General features: G+C 36.8%; 1 protein-coding gene across 10 annotated transcripts; it reads left to right on the top strand.

The window, feature by feature from the left end:
• Window positions 1-5049: 5049 nt before the first annotated feature.
• Window positions 5050-14284, top strand: LOC108834983 (citrate synthase 4, mitochondrial-like). 10 transcript variants are annotated; one of them, XM_057000492.1, is made up of 10 exons: window positions 5050-6320; window positions 11672-11753; window positions 11836-11970; window positions 12060-12141; window positions 12209-12243; window positions 12320-12362; window positions 12507-12548; window positions 12747-12812; window positions 12896-12961; window positions 13080-14284. In XM_057000492.1, the coding sequence occupies exons 5-10, from the start codon at window positions 12209-12211 to the stop codon at window positions 13290-13292; spliced, it is 465 nt and encodes a 154-aa protein (XP_056856472.1). In that variant the 5' UTR covers window positions 5050-6320; window positions 11672-11753; window positions 11836-11970; window positions 12060-12141; the 3' UTR covers window positions 13293-14284. The 10 variants fall into 10 exon arrangements, 4 of the variants coding, with proteins under 4 accessions (XP_056856472.1, XP_056856474.1, XP_056856458.1 ...); XM_057000494.1 differs by having other exon boundaries at window positions 12060-12243; window positions 13061-13276; XR_008941833.1 differs by lacking the exons at window positions 12209-12243; window positions 12320-12362; window positions 12507-12548; ... (1 more) ...; window positions 12896-12961; window positions 13080-14284 and having other exon boundaries at window positions 5050-5413; window positions 5603-5713; window positions 12060-12200.
• The last annotated feature ends 2051 nt before the right edge of the window (window positions 14285-16335 follow it).

Below are 16335 nucleotides of genomic sequence, written 5' to 3' on the forward strand. Positions count from 1 at the left end.
ATTCGGTTGCTGTCTATCGATGGTAGTTGCACTCGGTATGTGAGAGGTGTGTGTCGATCGATAGGTGGAGAAAATTGTCGATCGATACGTTTCTCGTCTTTGTGTCGATCGATGAGTGGCTCGTCTCGTCGGTCGATATCTTCGTAGGTGTGGGTGGGTGGGTATGGATGAGAAGCCGTGAATTCAGCATGTGTCAATATCCTAACCGTGTTGCAATCTGCAATCGTATCCGGAAAAGAAATCGTTGATGTCGATCGATGCGGACTAGTTGGTGTCGATCGACACCATTGTGATCCACCGAGACTTAGTGAACTTTCCACTTCAAAGTCTCCTTCTTGTAGCTTCTCCTGTTTCACCACTTGCCAAAAATCATCATTTATGATAGCATTCACGTGGTGTTTCCTATTTCCTTCCCCTACTTCCTTAGAAGTTCCAATCCTCTTGATAGAGTCTTCAGTCTGGACAATCTGTGTCTCAAGTTTCTTAACTTTAGTGCAAATGGTGTCTATCCTTGTGGTCAGATTGTTGAAGACAGAATCAATCTTCCCATTGAAGTCTACTGTAAGATTCTGCTGACCTTCCAGAACTCTATCAATCATGGCATCAAACTTACTCTCCTGGGTGGGTGGCGGTGGGTTTTGGTAAGCTGAGTTGCCGTAATTCCTTGTGTTGGTGAAGGGTTTCTGATACTGTGAACTCTGGTTGTAGTTACTCTTCTGACCATCGCCAAAAAAGTTTCTGTTTCCACTCTGGTTTCCATATCTCTGAAATCTAATACCTCCAATGTAGTTCACATCTTCCTCTGTATCATCTTCTCTAGCCTCTCCTTGTTCAGCTGAGCAGACTGGCTGCCCCAAAAATGCATGTAAAGCATCTATCTTGGCTCTGACTTCATTCATCTGGTCTTCCCCAATGGCTGCAACCAATTTCTTCTTGTCAGAGTCCGTGTTCTTGGTGCTGCTGCTGTTGACTAGGTTCTCAATAAGTCTCACAGCCTCTATTGGATTCCTAGTGTTGAAGTTCCCCTCACTAGCAGTATCAAGAGCCATCTGATACCTCAAGGCGATACCTCTGTAGAAAGTGCTTAGCAGCTGCACTTCATTGAATCCATGGTGTGGACAGTCTCGCTAGAAGAACTTAAATCTAACGCGTCTTTAAAAGTCTCACTAGGCTTTTGCGCGAAAGTGGCGATTTTGCTCCTTAAGTCTTCAGCGCGTGCCTCATCAAAGAAATTACACAGGAAGGCGTTTTTGATGTCGGCCCAGGATGTTAGTGATCCTGTAGGTAGCTGCTTGAGCCAGTGCGAAGCTTTTCCAATCAGTGAGTATTTGAAGAGCTTGCAGAGTATGTAGTCCTTAGGGACTCCATCCATACGAATAGCAGCGATAAGATCCTCGAACCTCTCCAGATGGTCCATAGGATGCTCGTGTGATAGCTCAGAATAGGGTATCTGAGACACGAGAGAGTAGTACTGAGGCTTGAGCTCGAAGTTCGGTTTCTGAATCTCTGGAAGTCGAATAGCTGATCTGTTGGTGTAGTACTCGTCTAGACGGTTATAGTCTGCCAACGATCGTGTTTGAGCTTCTCCTGTAGCCTCAGCTTCAGGCTCAGGGATTATGTTTCCCTGTGCATCTAGCTTCTGACCTGTTGCATTACGCAGATGACCATCTTGGTCATACAGGTTTCCATTCTCGCCCTGCGTGAGAATAACTATCGCGACCATGCTTCGCGGAGTAGTGTTGATCGATATACGGTTAGAAGTATCGAACGATGTGGATCGGCGAACGGTATCGGTCGACGGTGCTGTCTGAGTGTCGGTCGACTGTCGAACGTGAGAATCAGTCGACGGTACTGCGGTTCTGTCAATCGATGCGGAGCATAGGTCTTTGCGGATTGAGCGTTCCAAGTGTGCAGGATCTTCTGAGAATAATAGTTGATTTCCCTTGTTGCTTCTGGTACTGCTGGGCATGTACCTAAAAAAGATAAGAAAAATTTTAATTAGAAAGGGGGTAAAAAGAAAAACCTAAGATTAATAAGATTAAATCTAATGGCGATCAAAGCTCCCCGGCAACGGCGCCAAATTTGATAGTGCTCAAATTACTCAGTAGAGCTTACTCTCTCAAATAAGAGGTACAGTTGTAGTACTTAAGGATCGAATCACGAGGAGCTAGGGAACCAATTAAATAAAATCTACTAATCAATCCTTGGCAAGGTTGGTTTATATGATGGAAATAAAAGTAACAATTCCTAAAATGAGCAAGGTAATTGCTCTAACTAACAATATGACGGGTTGTTTAAAAGTGATAAATAGTGCTAGACATAGGGTTTCTATTCAGGAATGGAGATTATAATCTCTATAAATGCTTTAATAAGTTGCTTGCATGATACTATAGATCTCAGCCGCTTAACTCAAGGGAAGTAACACTGGTTAAATAATCTAGATCTCTGGCCTCAACTGTCGTAATGTTGGCGCAGAAAAAAGTCGATCGATATCCTTTTGAGATATCGAGCGATACACCTTTCGCAGCGCCGATCGATTCACCTGTCGGGATATCGATCGACGGCTTCTAGATCTGCCTAGGCGCGAGCCGAATATGAACACAAGGTCTCAAGGAGGAGCTGTCGCTATTCTCAACGGGAGACAGGCAAGTTCAAATGGATAATTAAAGATAATCAAAGATCCTAGTGATCTATGTTCTAGTAAGCAATTCATAACAATAGATAGATGAAAGAATTGCATAGATAGAATAAAGTAGAAATACAAAAGGAGATGAGAAATCTCTCCAATCTCTCAAAACAAATAAAACTCTAGTCTCTCTCTCACACTCTCTGCTTTTCTCTTGAGGGTTGTCAAAAGCTTGCTTCTTTCGAAGGTTGCCGTCAAAAACACTTAGCAGGAATATATAAGCATTTCCATTAGGTTAAAAACTCGTCAGGGGCAATCTCGTAATTTGGTGAAGTCTTGGTGAAGTAGTCGGCTAAACAATTTCGTCTTCGATATCGATCGACAACACTGAATGTGTATCGATCGATTATAATCTTCTAGTACGCGGATCTTCCAGCTACATCGATCGACAACTCAGGATGAGTATCGATCGATTATAATCGCAATGTTGACTTCCGACTTAGTCTTGAATGGTCAACTCGGGTATATCATCTCTTGTACTCCAAAAACATCACTTTCTCACAAAATGCTCTTGAACCTGAAAACATACCTAACAGGCTAGAAAACAGATTAAATATATAATAAAATACTAGTATACCATGGTTAAAAACGGGTAAAATCCATGGTATATCAGTGGTTGAGCTCTAATATACCATGCATGCAACTTACTAGGCATCTATGGAAATTATAATTTCTAATACCTGAATAAAAACCTTATGTCTAGCACCTTTCCCATAAAATTTACAACCCAATCATCTTTTTAGGAGAGCAACTACCTTGCTCAATTAGGACTGCTATTTACTGTTAAACCATAAAACCAACCTTAACCTAAAATTGATTATTTGATTAGATTTAATTGGTTCCCTAACTCTTCGTGATTTGATCTCTAAGTACTACATCTGAACCTCTTATTTAAGCGAGTAATTCACTCCTTAGGATAATTTGAGTGAGATCAAGATCCAAATGTGTTTTGATCTAAGGGGTATCTATGCTTCGTAATCTAAGAGGTACGAACGTGTGTTGATCCAAAAGATATGAACGTGTCAAGATCCAAGGGATGCAAACGTGATGTAAATGAAAAGCTTTAAATGTATCATGACCGAAAAGGTGCAAACGGGTCTTAGAACAGGTCGTAGCCGAAAGAATGTGATGGATCTTGATCGTTAGGATGTGAAAGTGTTGTGAATGTGACCAAAAGAGTGGAAATGGGTCATAACCAAGAGAGTGCAAATGGTTGTGGCCGAAAGGTTGCGAATGGGTTGTGATCGAAAGGTTACGAATGGGTTGTGACCGACAAAGTGCAAACGAGCCATAACCAAAAGAGTGTGAACAGATCATAACTGAAATAGTATGAATAAGTGGTGACTGAAAGGATGCAAATGAGTCGTAGCCAAAGAGATGCAAATGGATCATGATCGAAGATGTAAGAATAGACTGTGACTGAAAGGATGTGAACGAGATATCACCGAGAAAGTGATAAAGGTCAACCATAGTGTTAGTGATCTAAGAGCATGATTTTTTTGGTCAATATAAAAAGATTCTTTAATTCAGAAATATATCATTTTCTCAATATTTCTTTGATTTCATCTGTTTTTACACATCCATATAATTTTTTGTCTTCACAGTCCTTATATAAAAATCATCCACTCCTCTCATTTCACAAAATTTAAAAGGTACATATTTCACTGTGACGCTAACTGAAAAAATGTTTATAATTCCTATAATCATTTTAGCCCAGAGAATTAATAGTAAACAGTTTGATGTCCAGATTTTACGAATCTTTGAATGTTGTTGGTTGTATGTCAATCCTTGAACCAAATTGGTTATCCATGTTAAAAATTCACTTTATCATGCATATATTATAGGTATGTTTCTTTTAACTGGTTTTGAGACTTAAATTCTTGACTATGTTATGAACGTTAATTACTCATATTTGTTGGCTGTTATCTAGTGAATATAAAAAATTTGTTGAAGTTATTAATTTTGAAATGGGAACCAGAAGAAAAAAAACTGCAGATGGGTAAAAAGCAGACAAAATAAAAAAAATAATTCAAAAATAAAATATCAATTAAACTTTTATAATAACTTGGTATATTTAAATTGTTACTGATGTATATGTATTTTAGTTGTAATCTAAAACTGTAAAATATACATTTATTATATTATATATAAATGAATATAAACATATATATTCTACGCTTTGACATGAGAATTTTTTTCAAAAATAAAATTAAGAATTTAGTGAAAACAATTTGAATTATAAACTGATTTTTATTTATAAAAAATATGCTCCCACGTGATATCGCAGTAATGTGCATATATATTCTCTATGAGAATTCAAAATCTTTAATTTTCAAATTAGTAGATTATAAATTCAGACATTATCTCCTGTAGTATAATGTGCATAGATATTCATGTATAATATAGAGAAAAAAAAAAGATTTTTCTCTGCAAACGGACGATTTTTCTCTGCAAACGGACTAGGCGATGAAAACGGCGATCTAGGGCTCTCGATGGTATCGCAACGATGGGATCCGGGGATCGGTGAGGCTGTTGGGTTGGAAGTAAATCGGGCTTACGAAGGGGGCTCTAGAGAAAGGAAACAACGGGTACGACTAAATTGTTGGGAGGGGTGGTTTGATCCAAAAGAAGGAAAGGGGATCCTTGGGAGGCTGAGGAAATCTTCAATATCATTACAGTGGATTACAATTGGGGTCACCATCAAGACAAAATCGAAAATCAACCAAGGTATTATTTCCGTTTTCTCCATTCGTATCTGGACAAGGGAGATCGGAGAGATTCGAGTCCATTTGTATGTGACTCGGAAAGGGTTATTAGAGGTATCAATTTGGAGACTGGATTGTGGCTGTGAGGTCAGTCATATCTTTTATGGAATATATGGTTTTAATGGGCAAAATATTTTGCGAGGAGACATAGTGGTGGTCGTCATGGAGGTGGTGCCAAAAAGATGGAGGAGAAGGGTACTTCAAATCCGAAAGGGGGACAGCAGAAACTTTAATTTTATGGATATCATCTTCTCAATATTCAGTAAGCAGGTCCTGGGTTTGGCGTTAGTTCTTTATAGCCTTTGGTTTTTCATAAGCTTCATGCGCATGTGTACTCACGTTGGGTCTAAGGTCTTGTTGGTTTTATCATATCTGTTTGCATGTTTTTCTGCAATGCTTAATTTCAAGTTATATCAAAGGAATAAAAATGGATTCTTTTATTATTGGTACTGGTGGTTCTCAGTGATTCTTATTAGCGTTTCCACTCATGTTTATTCTGAGCTTTTTGGTATTTTGGATAAGGGTTGGACTGTATTTGTGATCAAAAAGGTTTATTGGTTATGGTGGACACTGTTTATGGCTTTGGTTGGAGATCAATGGCTGTGTTGGGTCTCTTTAAACCACACACGGACCATGTTTCTGGTCTCTGTGTTTTTTTGGCTGTTGGATGGCCTTCTTTTGCTTCATTGTATTGACCATGAGAAATGGTATTGGAATAAAATAACTGGATGGAGGTTTTTTATTATGGCAGCAAAGGTAGTAGGATTAAATCACAGTTTTGGCAGGATGGTTTTAAATTGGTTTATGGTTGGTGACTGGTATCGATGGAATATATGGACAAGAGAGGCATATGGTACACAACAAATAAGGTATGTCCTTTGGATTTTAAAATTGATAAAACTGAGTTGTGATGGGGTACAAAGAGATCATTTGGAAGCAACAGAGGACAAACGATGGAATATAATAAACTCGAATGATCTACTAAGCCTGGTGTCTTGGTGTTTTGCATATGTTAATGGTAGTGTGGATATGAGTCATACGAATCACAAAGTGACCGTTGAACCAGTTGAGAATGGGGGTTTTCTTAAACGCATAGGACATATGATTCAGGACCGGTTTGGACCAGGAGATATGAAGTATGGTCTGAATTTAATTTTCATGGAAACAAAAAGTGTGCAACGATGGCATTGGCGTAAGGGACAAAAAATGAGGTATTTGGCTTTCAGAATGGAAATTAATAGGGGTTCATTATCTCCACAATTCTCAGCTAGGTGGAGCTTCATTTTATTTTATTTTTTATGAAAGTACTAAGCTGGAATTGCCGTGGTGCGGGAAGTAAATGGACTATAAGTTATCTTCGGGAAATTTGGCAAAAATATAAACCGGATTTTCTATTTTTGTCTGAAACAAGGCAAGATTTTGAGTTTATGAATGGGTTTCAATCACATTTTGGTTATGATAATTTGGTCACTGTGGATCCGATCGGAAGAAGTGGTGGTTTAGCCCTCTATTATAATAATGAGTTTCAGGTCAAGATTCTATATTCTAGTAATCGGATGATTGATGTGGAGGCAGTGGTAAAAGGGAAGATAGTTTTTCTAACTTTTGTATATGGTGATCCTGTCCAAAAGCTACGAGAACAAGTTTGGGAAAAGCTGACTAGATATGGGTTAGCACGAAATGATCCCTGGTTTATTATTTGAGACTTGAATGATATTACTGGAAACCATGAAAAAGAGGGAGGTACTTTGCGGAGTCCTGACTCTTTTGTTCCTTTTAATAATATGATACGAAATTGTGGATTACTTGAATTTCCGGCTAGGGGGAACAAAATGTCATGGCAAGGAAGAAGAGGTAAAGGTAAAGGAGCGATGACAATTAGATGTAGATTGGATCGGGCTCTAGCGAATGAAGATTGGCATACACTCTTCCCAGTTTCTTATACGGAATATTTAGGGATGGTCGGGTCAGATCATCGGCCGGTGGTGGCATTTCTTGACGACAAAATTCAAAGAAGGAAGGGACAATTCCGTTTTGATAAAAGGTGGATAGGTCAAGATGGGCTCATGGAATCCATCACTATGGGATGGAAGGAAAATGATGGAGATGATGCGGTGGATATTGTCACCAAAATAAGCAACTGTCGTCACGAGGTAGCTAAATGGCGAAAGAATAACCCACCATATGGAAAGGATAAAATAGCAGATCTTTAGAAGGCTTTAGATGAGGTTCAAACGGATGATAATAGGTCTCATGAAGAGATAATGGAGATTTCTAAAAAATTGCAAGATGCATATAAGGATGAGGAGGAGTATTGGCAACAGAAAAGTAGGAATACATGGAACACGGCTGGAGATCGTAGTACTAAATTTTATCATTCTCTAACCAAGCAACGTCGGGTTCGAAATAGGATTGTAGGACTTTATGATGAAGGGGGAAATTGGATCACAGAGGAGCAAGGTAACGAGAAGGTTGCTGTAGACTATTTTGAGGGTTTGTTTACCACCACCTCTCCATCATAGTTCGAGGATTTTCTTGAGGAGATTACACCAAGTATTACTTGTCAGACGAACCAAATGCTGATAAAATTGGCGACAGAGGAGGTTAGACAGGCTTTGTTTATGATGCATCCTGAGAAGGCACCCGGGCCAGATGGAATGACTGCTTTGTTTTTCCAACACTCTTGGCATATAATAAAGAAAGATTTAGTGGATATGGTAAATAATTTCTTGGTCTCAGGAGAAATGGATTCCAGGCTTAATATTACTAACATTTGCATGATACCAAAGAAGGAAAGACCAACAAGGATGACAGAGATAAGACCAATCAGCTTATGTAATGTTGGGTATAAGATCATATCGAAAGTTTTATGTCAGAGACTGAAGCGTTGTCTCCCAACACTGATATCAGAGACACAATCCGCATTTGTGGTAGGAAGGTTGATCTCGGATAATATTCTCATTGCTCAGGAAATGTTTCATGGACTGCGAACTAACAAAGCATGCCAAGGAAAGTTTATGGCAATCAAAACGGATATGAGTAAAGCGTATGATAGGGTTGAATGGGATTTTATTCAAGCTCTTCTGTATAGAATGGGCTTTGATTCGCACTGGATAAAATTGATGATGGGATGTATATCTTCGGTGCAGTATCAGGTTTTATTAAATTGACAACCTCGAGGTCTCATTACTCCCCACAGAGGTTTACGCCAAGGGGATCTGTTATCGCCTTATTTATTTATTATGTGTACTGAAGCTTTGATTGCTAATATAAAGAAGGCTGAAAGAGTGAAACAACTCACCGGAATGAAGGTGGCTAGGGCATGTCCATCTATATCTCATTTGCTTTTCGCAGATGATAGTCTTTTCTTCTGCAAGGCCCAGAAGGAAGAATGTCAAACCATTCTTAGGATTCTAAAGGAATATGAAGCGGTTTCTGGTCAACAAATAAACTTCGAAAAATCATCAATTCAATTTGGTCACAAAATTGAGGAAGCTAGCAGGCAGGAGTTACGAGATATCTTGGGTATTCAGAATCTGGGTGGAATGGGATCTTACTTGGGATTAACAGAGAATATTGGAGGGTCTAAAATACAAGTCTTTGGATTCATTCAGGAGCGCTTAAATAGTAGAGTAAATGGTTGGACTTTTAAGTTTTTTACTAAGGGTGGCAAAGAGGTGATCATTAAATCAGTGGTAACGGCATTGCCAAATCATGTGATGTCTTGTTTTAGACTACCAAAAGCGAATGAAAAGAAACTAACGAGTGCAGTGGCCCAATTTTGGTGGAGCCCCGGTGGAAATACTAAAGGTATGCATTGGAAATCTTGGGACAAACTAGTCCTAAGTAAGGAAGAAGGAGGATTGGGATTCAAAGATTTTATGGATTTCAATACGGCTATGCTTGGTAAGCAGTTATGGCGATTGATAGAGAAACCTAATACTTTATTTTCAAGAGTATTTAAAGGACGGTACTTTAGGAATGCTTCACCCCTAGAACCGATCCGTTCATATTCCCCGTCGTTTGGCTGGAGGAGTATAATTTCAGCTAGATCTCTGGTTAGCAAATGACTAATTAAAAGGGTGGGTACAGGACCTTCTATCTCAGTATGGAACGATCCCTGGATCCCATCCACTCGCCCGAGACCAGCAAACAAAAATCTTCATGTTACTTACCCGGATTTGACAGTTGATTCCCTCATTGATTCAACTTCAAGAACGTGGAATTCACAGGCACTAAGGAATTTTGTGGACCCCCAGGACATCAAAATTATTGAAAGTATACCTCTGAGTAAAGCTCAATTGAGTGATAGGGATGGATGGCATTTTACCAACAATGGAAAATATACGGTGAAATCAGGATATCAAGTGGAGAGAGTTTATCCTGATAACGAGAAACCATTGACACTGGTTGGCCCTACAGTTGATATTCTGAAAGCATACTGCTGGAAAGTAAAATGTCCTCCAAAAATGAAGCATTTCTTGTGGCAATTGGTATCAGGTTGCATAGCGGTAAAGAAGAATTTGCAAGCAAGAGGGCTAAAAGGAGATATATGATGTGATAAATGTGGCGCTCCCGAGGGAACTATAAATCATGTGTTTTTTGAGCGTCCACCGGCGCGTCAGGTATGGGCTCTTTCACAGATTCCATCCAGTTCAACTATCTTCCCCTATCAATCTCTATTTGCAAATATGAATTATTTATTTTGGAGAATTGAACCTAAACTGGAAATTCATCAGTTTGCTTGGATACTATAGTACATTTGGAAAGGCAGGAATTTGAAGGTTTTCAGTAATCTTGATGTTGACCCGAGGGATACGTTGAAATTGGCTGAGACAGAATCTGTATTATGGAATGATGCACAGATTGTGATTCCACAGGTTCAGGTACGACAGATCGCCGGAAATAACCCTGGAACACGAGAAGGGAGATGGTGTTTTATAGATGGTTCATGGAAGGATAAAGATAATTTTTCCGGACAAGGTTGGTATAGTTCTTTGGAAGGATTTGATAGCCTGATGGGGGCCCGAAATGTTAGAGCGAGTCAATCCCCACTTCACTCAGAAGTGGAAGCGCTAATATGGGCTATGGAATGTATGAGAAATTTACGTCAGTTCAGGGTTACGTTTGCAACGGATTGTTCCCAATTGGTAAAGATGGTTTCGGAACCAAAAGAATGGCCAGCTTTTGCAAGTTATCTAGAAGACATAAAGACCCTAAAAGACGTCCTCATCAACTCAGAGATTATTCATGTACCACGAACACAGAATTGCAGGCGGATCGACTAGCACGCAGTGCCAAGATGCAACCGTCTTTTGTCGTTTACATGGACTCAGAGTTACCGGCTTGGACTTCCGAGTCAAGAAGAGAGTTTTGTTTCTGTTGATGACAAAAAAAAAATATATATATGTTTCTGAATTCGGAATTCTTAAAGATTCAATCAGTTTTCGTGCTTAGTCCTTCAATAAAAAAGTTTGTGAAATTTGTACAAATCAATGGATGAAGAAAGAAACTAACAATGAATCCATCAAAATGTTTGTGAAGTTACTTTTTTTTTTAGAATCAACGATTGTTTGTACTTATGGAAAAAAATTTAACCTCAGGAAAGAGCGGACGGAGATCAGCAGGATAAGTAAGCATGGTTAAGAGGAATGATTTTTATACACTGGTTAATTATATTGTATAATGTATAATCAATACTATACTAAAAGGCTAATATAAGCCATGGAGAAGCTGTCCACGTCGGCAGATTAAATCGACCAATAGGAGAAGAGCTTTGCGCCACGTCAGATGTCACTTAGATCAGCTGGGCTTCAATCGCAGTTTCGTCCAAGCCCAGTAGCTCATCTCACGATCATTTCCTCTTTCTGCGATGAACAAATCCTATCATCGTAAACAATTGTCGATTGGGTTCCTTTCACCTCTTAGCTTCCCCTCTGTAACGTTAAAAATGTGACTAATAAAAAACGCCGCAATTCTCGAGTTCGCTGTTGTGGAAAAGGATTTGATGGGTACATATCTGTTTATCTTCTTAATTCATTGACTCCGATGATTTTTAAAATCTCCCTCTTTCGTTTATGGATTTTTTTTATCTTTCTTTTGTTTGGTTTCTGCCATAAGTCTTATAGGCTAAATCTGTTATGGTGTTGTTTCCTTTGTTTGGTTACTGCAATAATCTGTTATGGTGTTCTTCATGATTACTGTTTCTATTTGTTTGCAGATAATGGTAATAGACTTCAAACTAACATACCCAAGTGGTACTGCAACTGCTCATCTTATCAACGGCTTCCATACCCCTCAAGGTACCTTTCACTTCTTCACTTTATGCTTATTAGTTTTGACTTGTCTGCTTTCTTTTTACTCTATACTGCTTCTTTGCATCAGGAAACAAGTGAGGATGTTGGGTAGATTCCTCTCCTGTAGCTTCTTTTGGAGTTTCTTCTAATGGTTCTTCACTGAAGGAGAGAATTGTGGGTTCTCAAATTTCCCATCATTTGGACTCAAAGCTGACCAATACAAGTAAGCTCAACAAACAATACGCTGAAGCTGGCTTATTGTTTTTTTTTTCCTCTCTGTATCACAATGTTAAAGTCTTGATGTACAAACAGGTTCGACTTTGATTTTCAGCAACATATGTGGGTGCTGGGATGATATACCCATACATAATCAACATCTCTGTTCTCTTGGGAGGTATTCTCTCTTCGAGGGATAATTTGGCCTCTCACTGAAATAAAAAAAGGAAATTGATTTCCTGCAGATGGCGAACCCAGCAGCATGCATGGTCTCCAGTAGGTATACATACATCCTTCTTTAAGTTTATCTCTCTCTCTTTGATATTATTGTTCATTCGCAACAATCTTCGACTCAGCAATTCCGTTAGATGGATTCAGATGCAGCGCTCTACCGATATGGTAATTTTTGTTTCTGTGTTTTGCGTGTGATCTTCCTTCTATTGTATACAAAATGCTATGGTTTTTCATTTTTTTTTTGGTATCCTGAGATTGCTTTTCGACTTGCTGCTCTTTTATTTGTGTTAAATGATGTCAAATGCACAGGACCTCAAATCGCAGCTGCAAGAGTTGATTCCGGAACAACAGGTAAAGCTTTGACTCTCCATTTTTACATGAAATGGAAATTTTGTGATGTTTTGACTCATTTTCCATTGAATTTGTATATTGTGGTTACTTTTGGTTGAGATTGTTTCTGACAAGTTAAGGCAGACTACTTGCAGTGAACCTATTTTTGATTTTCTAGCTTCCCTTTTCTCATATAATTTGTTTTTTTTTTTATTTCAGGACCGTCCGAAGAAACTGAAGTCAGAACATGGGAAGGTCCAACTAGGAAACATCACTGTTGATATGGTAAAGACATGATGACCCACGTGTTTTTAAAAAAAAAAAATCATCCCCTTGAATCACTCATTTCAGTCCCCTTCTAAATATAGGTGATTGGTGGGATGAGAGGGATGACTGGATTGCTCTGGGAAACCTCATTGCTTGACCCGGAAGAGGTACTACTGATAACTCTTTGTATATCTTAACAATTAGTTGGTTAATCCTAGGAGATGGTTAATACAATTTCTGCAAAGTGCTTAGCCGGACAATTTCAGGACTATTTAATCTGTACAGCTTCGAGGAACTACAAGAACATCATTCACCATCGAAGAAGACCCAACTGGTTCTCCATTTAGCCCAAAACAATCATACGATGACCAGCGTCGTACAAGGTTCTTCCTCAAACACCAAATCCCCACTTGGTTTGCTATCGGAAGTTACATCATCACTACAGCGATAAAACTCCCTCACAGTTTCTCTGACTTGGCCCCAGTCACCGAACCTTAACCGTAAGAAGAGCAGCAGAAAAATATTAATCTCATCATATATGAGGTGAAAGGGAAGCATTGTTCTCGACATCACCAGTGTAGATGATTGGAGGTAGAATCTTAAATTGAGTAATTTCCTGAGGAGTTCGAATATAAAAATGATCCCAAAGGAAACACCACCAAAGTCTGAAAAAGTTTTATGGAAACAATAAGAGTGGTCATGAGGAGAGCTAGGTGAGAACTGCGCTCATAATGTGGAGTGAAAAGGAGCTTTGTGAAATCCAAAAATCTCTGAAAATACATTAAAAAGCATTTTAGTAAATTTTTAATAAAAAACATTTTAGTAATTTATAAAAAGGTTCAAATTTATTGCATATTTGTATAACTGAAAAGAATGAAATACAACAAAAATAAACAATGATAAAATCTAATTTCACAACCAAACACTTTTAATTTATGTATTGTATCTATTTCCTAAAGTAATATTTTTTAGTATGTAGCAAAAAAATAGTGCTTTGGAAAGTTACAGCAAAAAAAATAAAACAAATAATTCTACGGACTAAATTCTACAACCAAAAACATAAAGCTACATTCACTACCAATCATCCCTTATATGTCCATAATCTTATGAATTTAAATTATAATATTATGTGAGAATAAGTTATTTCCCAAAAATTGAAAAAAGACTATATTTAGAATATAATCTTTGCATCACGTAGAAAAAAACAACATTTTTTGTCAACTGCGTAGGAAAAAAAAATTCAATAAACATAATAAACAAACAACCCCACCTAAACACAATACACAACAATGGACACAATGTTTAAACATTTGAACGTTTGATACCATTCTAAATGATTCAAAAGCTTCATGCTCCATTTTAATAGTTAGACCTAACAGCTTAGATCAAACCCATCTTTCAAAAAATCCAAAATATCAACAATAATAATTAACAACCTTTAACAAGAAAAGGCCCAAATTTCAGTCCATAATAATAAATATTAAAGTAAACATTCACACATATCACCAAAATAGAAAAAGAAAATTAAGATAAAAGATGTATTTTTCTTATATATTTTTATTGTAAGATAAAATATATTTACAAATATGCCAAATAACAAAACTGAATGTTTATATTTTAAGTCATAAACACTGTCGATTTCTAAAATTTTCAGTCATATTGGAGTTCTATTTCTGTAATTTTCTTTAAAAGTTTTAAGATTAGAAACTAATGTTTCATTCAGCTTCCTAAGAATGTCCTTAAATTTAGAAGAACGGTTTAACCTAACCAGCTGCATACTAAACTTTTTATCACAAAAATCAACTAAAAACGTATACACTTATCTCAACTATGATTCCAACATAAGAATAAAACAAGAAAATTTGTCGAAATTAGATTGATGAATATGTAGAAAAAATCCTTCACTAAACCACCTTAAGAACCTTCTCATATATAACATTGCCATTACATACAATTTAAAATTTCACACTTACAATCGTCTTCATTTTTTTTCAGCTTTTCCATCACGTAGGTTGCTATCAGATACGATTTAGTTGCTATCAGATACAATTTAAAAGCTCGAGAAGGCAAATTGTATGTTTATAAGCTTTTCCATCATTCTGTTTATGTAAAATTTTTGAAACATAGAGTGTGAGTATGATTTCAAGACATGTGAAGACATCTACAAGATTAGTTTTTATAGTTCTATAACTTACCTAAAACTTTTTATCATCTAGATGATCTCTTGAATTCAATTGTGTATGGGGTGATAGTGTAAGTTGTTCTCAATCACATGTGCCATTGAGAATGGTGTTGTGTCTTTTCCGTATATTTTGCCAATGTGTGTGGTGAACACCTAGCCTCTCCATGTCAACTTTTACTGATAAAGCACTTGGACATCTTCTGATTCTCTTCTTTTTTCGGGTTGCAAATACAAACTGCAACAGCCTAAAAAAATATTTTCCCGGTAGAGATCCAAAGGTCTATTATTTTCACATGTTTAAAAAAAATTTGTAGTCTACATTGATAATCAATCACTCAATAGAGGAATGGAATAATAAACAGTAATATCGTAACACGTGAAACTTTAATAATAAACACTTCCATCGTATAACAAATATTCAACAATATGCAAGTACAACTAAACGAATAACAGTTATATATCAACAGAAATACATGGGGAATCTATATAATTTAGAACCTGAAGAGATTTTTTTATTTTTTTTGAGAAATGATTTTGGAAGATTTAAGAAATACTCTGATCTAAGTTTAAACTAAAAACTTCACTAAGAAACACTTTACAATGACTGAAAACTGCTACAAATCACAACTTCAAAATATTTCAAAACTGTTAAATATTTTATAAAATAAAAATCCAATAATTGAATATGAAACCGTAGTACCTACAATTTTGAACATTGCTACCATGGCATAGATGATACGAATATACTAGGGATTCATAATGGTCTTACAATGTTCATAATCTGGTTACAGGACCAAGTTCAAAATATTTATCGAAATAGCCATATGATACAAATATATTAAAGAGTATGTGGTGTTTGAGGCTTTAACTCATTAGTAGATTCTGGTTTCCAACGAGAGGTAGAGAGTTATTTAGTTATTTTTTGGTTTAAGCAAAAGGGTTAGGAGTTTCGTGGAGTTATTTTTATTGTATGTTTCAAGCCAAAACATATATTCCTAGATTATTCAAGAGATAGAGATTTAGTGTATGAATTATTTGGATGATCATTGTTTTAGTCACATCTATTATCATATGTATAAGTTTCATTTATTATTTTCTGTTTTATCATATGTGTTTTGTGTATAAAGTAAGAAAAAAATATTTTTATATTTTATACATTAACTAAATTTCATTGATGTAATTTTAATTTAACTTAATATTATTAAATATTATCAAAATTTATAGAAGTGTTAAAAAAACAATGATGTATTACATTTTCAATATAAAACAAATAAAACAATGTTTTATTTCTACTTATATGAATAGTATGTATATAAATTAATGATTTATGAAAATGAAACTATATGTTGAAAAAATCAT

Source organism: Raphanus sativus, chromosome 2 (genome assembly GCF_000801105.2).
Source record: "Raphanus sativus cultivar WK10039 chromosome 2, ASM80110v3, whole genome shotgun sequence".
Classification (NCBI taxonomy): domain Eukaryota; kingdom Viridiplantae; phylum Streptophyta; class Magnoliopsida; order Brassicales; family Brassicaceae; genus Raphanus; species Raphanus sativus.